At 36.1% G+C, this 5,249-nt stretch overlaps 1 protein-coding gene across 1 annotated transcript; it reads left to right on the top strand.

Annotated features, from left to right (window-relative positions):
* The first annotated feature begins 4,081 nt into the window (after positions 1 to 4,081).
* LOC110204458 (olfactory receptor 8D1-like) lies at positions 4,082 to 5,015 on the top strand. Its single transcript, XM_020980683.2, is given in 2 exon segments — positions 4,082 to 4,155; positions 4,157 to 5,015. Coding segments are annotated over 2 exon segments (933 nt in total).
* Positions 5,016 to 5,249: the final 234 nt, after the last annotated feature.

The following is a 5,249-nucleotide window of genomic DNA, read 5'->3' as shown; positions in this document are numbered from 1 at the left end:
GGCTGCAATTCAACATATATATGAATAATTCAAATTTACTTTGCCAACAGCCAGTATAATATTCAAAGTTAACACAAACCTTACATTTCTACTATTACAAAATCAAATTTGGAAGCTTTTAGACCATTGATTTTACATTTTTAGGTTAGCCAGTTATCATGTTGTTATATCCAAGAAACTCAGATACAAAGTGAACATTAGAACCCAATTTTTATGCTTGGCATTGTTCTTTACACACACACACACACACACACACACACACATATATGCATATGTGAATTTTATTTCTATATTTTACCTCCTTGAGATACCAGTGTCATCATCCTTCATCACTATATATGGTGAATGGAGAGATTAGGAATGATGAAAAAAGAGATAGAATGATCATAAAACATAAAATGTATAATTTGAGTATATAAATTCAAAAGCATTACCACAAATAAAATAAATGAAGATAGACTTACAAGCAATATGGTAGAGTTGGAAAAAATATTTGTAAAATATGCCTGGTATGCAAAATATTCAAGGAATTGACATAAATATATAAGCACTAGTAGGTACCTGGTCAAGGGATATAAATGAATTGTTTTAAAAAGAAGTATCAAAGGTATAAATGGCTACATGAATACATATCCCAGATGACTAATAGTATGAAAAATGAAAAATAGAACAATTCGGAGGTTTCATCTCATTCCATGCAAATTGACCGAAAAAAGATGAAAACAAGTCAATGTTGGGCTCTGAGAAGATAAGCACACTGATGTATTATTAATAGACTTGTAAAGTGGTTCAACATTCAGATTTCATTTTGGAATTATGAATAAAAATCTCCAAACTGCCGATCCCCTTAGTAGTATCACTACTGAGTCTATGTTCATAGAAGTCAAAGAAATAAACATTGAATTTATGACAAAATATTCACAGATACATTCTTTGTGGTAACAAAAAGGTTCTTACTGATTGTAGAATAGCTTTAAATATTGGTATCTGGATGTAATTAAATACAACTTTACAATAATTAAAAATTATAAAGAATTCAGAGAAAGGCAATGTTCATACAAGTTGTTGAAGGATGATAAAATCATGCCCATGGCAACATTATATAAAATGATAATAGCAGTGTAATAATAAGAAAAAGATAATGGAAGGAAGCTAAAGTATGAGTAATTGGAAAAACCATTGAAGGTCCTTGAGAAGAGATAAAGAAAGATACATCATTCTCGTAGCAGAGAATAAGAGTACTACTGGGACAGAATATTGTATACAGTCAGATGAATTTTCTGTATTGAATGTTTTTGCTTAATGATGGTGGAGTTTTTTGTCACAACATTGTTCAATCTGGTGGGGCTAGGTGGGGAATAATGGTAATGTAAAGATGAAAGGCATCAATAAGTTTTTAAGAGTACCTGATTTTGCCTTCAGCAAATCTTGGAAGAAGGACTAATAATGACAAGTATTACAAAGATCTAGAAAGTTGCCTGAATGCATGTAGCATTCAGTATTGTTATTGATCAAAACTATGATTATATAATGAGAAGATCATGTAACAATAATAGAATACTCAGGATTTGTATAGTGCTTTAACATAAGATTTGCAAAATGCTTTACAAGTATTATCTCATTTTATTCTCACAACAACTCTCAGAACAAGAATAATAAGTGCTATTATTTTCCCCACTTTGAAGGACAAGAAACCTGGGGCAGATAGAAGGTGAATGACTCTGAATCTTTATATTTCCTGACTGAGACAAACAATATGATTCATCTTTTTTTTTTTTGAGAGAGCTGTATGAGAACAAGGACAATTTTAGTTAAATAGTGAACATGCAAACCCATTAAAATGAGTTCTACAAGCTGAGAAAATAATTATTAACAATAGAACTAAACACATATAAGTTTCTGAAAGGAGTATAGAAATGGAACAGAAATTCATAGCTGTTCTAGGTCCAATGGTACCTTCTGTGCAGCCTAAAAGCAACTAGGTAACTTAGGGATAAATTGCTGTGCCTGGAGTCAGGAAGACCTAAGTTCAAATTCTTCCTCAAACACTTACTGGGCACATGATTTAAACTGTCTGCCTCAGTTTCCTCAATGGTGAAATGTACTTAACTCACAGAGTTGTTTATGCAATCAAATGAGATAATAACTATAATGTGTTTAATATAGTGCCTGGCATATTTGTTTCTGTTCAGTTGTTTCAGTTATGTCCCACTCTTCATGACATCATTTTGAGGTTTTCTTGCAAAGACACTTGAGTGGTTTACCATTTGCTTCTCCAGCTCATTTTACATGAAACAGAGGCAGACCAAGTGATTTGCTCAGGGTCACATGGCTTCCGAGAGCAGAGTTGAACTCAAGATGAGTCTTCCTGAGTCAAAGTCCAGTATGCTATCCATTGTGCTACCTAGCTGTCCAATACATGGCATATAGTACAGTCTTAATAAATACTTGTTCTCTTACTCCCAAAAAGTGTTAGTTTTTATTTAAGGAAGTAGAACGCATGTTAGTAACTATGTAATCTATAGTGTGACTATCTTTGTGTGACTCAGGTTCAGTAAAGGTATATGGACCATGGGATTTGACGAAGATTGAAGATCTGGAAGCTTAGGGAATTTGGGGGAGCACTGATATTAATAAGCAAGGGAGCATATCTTTATATAAATGCATATTTATATGTACACAAATATTTAATACAACAATGGATATGTCATTTCACTCAACTGATTAATTACTGCAGTAATGGAGATCTTAACCTATCCATGACTGTTCATCCTGTACAATTGTTCATGTCCATCCATTACTACAACAGGTCCACCTAAAATGCTAGGTTCCTTCCTTGAGTTCTCCTGGCCTTTAGTTTTTATAACAGCACACAAACTATCAATCCATTTTCTTAATTCTCTCCATGTGGCCAGTCATCTTTTTGCCGGGAGCGCCTGCGTCCCCGGCTGTGGTCTGATGCCGGTAGAGTGTGAAGAGAGAAAGAATCATGGGCCAGGTGAGAGCAGTGAAGAACAAACTCTGTTTATTGATCTGAGGGCTCAGGCTTATATAGTACTGGATCAAGCAGCAGTAACATTATTATTCATGAAAAGTACAAATATAATTAAGTGATTTCCTTACTTCCTTGTACCTTGTCTGTTACATTCTTTCCTGCATCCTGTCCTGTACCCCATCTGTTTCCTCCCTTCTTGCATCCTGTTCTCAAGAGACGAAACAGGGGAGTGGTGAGCCGGCATCCTGAGTTTCACAGCTGTCAGGCTTAGTACAATCTATAAGTAAGACCTGGGATGGCCTAAGCCCTCCAACTCCCCAAAGCTGGCCCTCTACATCTTTTTTTTTTTTGGTCTCACATTTATTTGATGGCATCTTTTTACACCCATTCTGCTCTGTAATTCCTTGCTTACAATGTGTTGTGGCCTTCATATGCACATTGTAGACCTTCCCATGGTCTGGGTGATGCTAACTTTATTTTTTTTTTATTATAGCAATCATTTATGCACCACAAATACATTATCCAATGGATACCTACTTTGTTTCCAGTTCTTTCTACCACAAAAAAAGTATTACAATTAATATATATTGGATTTCCCTTTTCCTTTTAAAAATAATGTTTTATTTTTCCTCAATTACACGTTAAGACAATTTTAACATTTGTGAGGTTTTTTTTAGTTTTGAGTTCCAAATTCTATCCCTTCTTCCTTCCCTCCAGTCTCTCCTCTATGAGATGGCAAGAGATCTGATATTGATTATACATGTGCATTTTTGTAGACTGTAATATTGTATGGGCCACAGCTATTCACCAGCTTTGGGTTCCATTAGTTTCACATGGTTGTTCTGCCCTGAGTATACATTTGTCTCTGTAGCTTTAGGGGAGTTTGACTCAGGTCTGAGATCAGCATAGGTTTCAGACCTTTGAGGTTTTTATAGATCAGTGTGGAGAACATGCATTCTTAGATTAACTTTTGACTGAAATCATTAGACCTATCTTGAATCAGAAAATATGTGCCAACTTCTATTTTGCCTAATTAGACTTTTCATTTTCATTTCTGCAGATCATCACCCCAACTTTCAAAGGACAATGACTTCAGAGAATCATTCTATAGTGACTGAATTTATCATTATGGGATTAAATGACCAACCAGAACTCCAACCCCCTCTTCATCCTGTTCTTAGGAATCTACATTGTCTCCATGGTGGGGAATTCAGTACTGATTCTACTAATCAGAATCAGTTCTCAGCTTCACACCCCCATGTACTATTTTCTCAGTAACTTGTCCTTCATAGATCTCTGTTACTCCTCGGTCATTACCCCCAAAATGTTGGTGAATTTTGTATCAAAGAAAAACATTATCTCTTACTCAGGGTGCTTGACCCAGTTCTTTTTCTTCTGTTCTTTTGCTGTTTCAGAGTGCTACATGCTGACAGCTATGGCCTATGATCGTTATATTGCTATATGTAGTCCCCTGCTCTATTATAGCACCATGTCCCAAAGAGTCTGCTCCCTGCTGGTATCAGGGGTATATACAATGGGCACTTTTACAGGTCTGGTTCAAACAGCCTACTTGGCCAGACTGCTTTTCTGTGCGGACAATGTCATCAAAAATTACTTTTGTGACATCCTTCCCCTCCTGAAGCTCTCCTGCTCTAGCACTTACATCAATGAGCTTCTGATTATATTTCTTGTTGGATTCAATTCATTGGTGACCACACTACCCATTTTTATCTCTTATGCTTTCATTTTCTCCAGTATCGTCGGTATCCACACTACAAAGGGGCGATCCAAAGCCTTCAGTACATGTGGCTCCCATCTAGCAGGTGTTATCATCTTTTATGGGTCCATTATTTTCATGTATTATAAGCCAGTGTCTAGTTACAATGTTATCCAGGAAAAGGTGGCTTCAGTGATTTATACTATGATTATCCCCATGCTGAATCCCCTGATCTACAGTCTGAGGAACAAGGATGTGAAGGACTCATTGAAGAAAGTTATGAAAGGTGAGGCATTGCCATAATCCACAAAATAATTAGCCAAATAAAATCATCATGATTTTCCATTTTCTTTCCAATTCTCCTCCAGAAAAGGGCCTCACCTGTGCATAATTGAGACATAGGTGAAGCTATGACTTTCATGCCCTGTTTCCTCTTCTGTTAGTTTCCTCATCCTATTTTGCATGCCCTTGCAGCCTGGCTGTCCAAGAGTCATGTGTGATTAAGCTGCCTAGACATCCCTGCCTAGATGCTCTACC

Source organism: Phascolarctos cinereus, unplaced genomic scaffold (genome assembly GCF_003287225.1).
Source record: "Phascolarctos cinereus isolate Bilbo 61053 unplaced genomic scaffold, phaCin_HiC Scaffold_432;HRSCAF=1047, whole genome shotgun sequence".
Classification (NCBI taxonomy): Eukaryota; Metazoa; Chordata; class Mammalia; order Diprotodontia; family Phascolarctidae; genus Phascolarctos; species Phascolarctos cinereus.
Note: the sequence above shows the minus strand (reverse complement) of the source record. Positions and strands in the feature narration are given on the sequence as shown.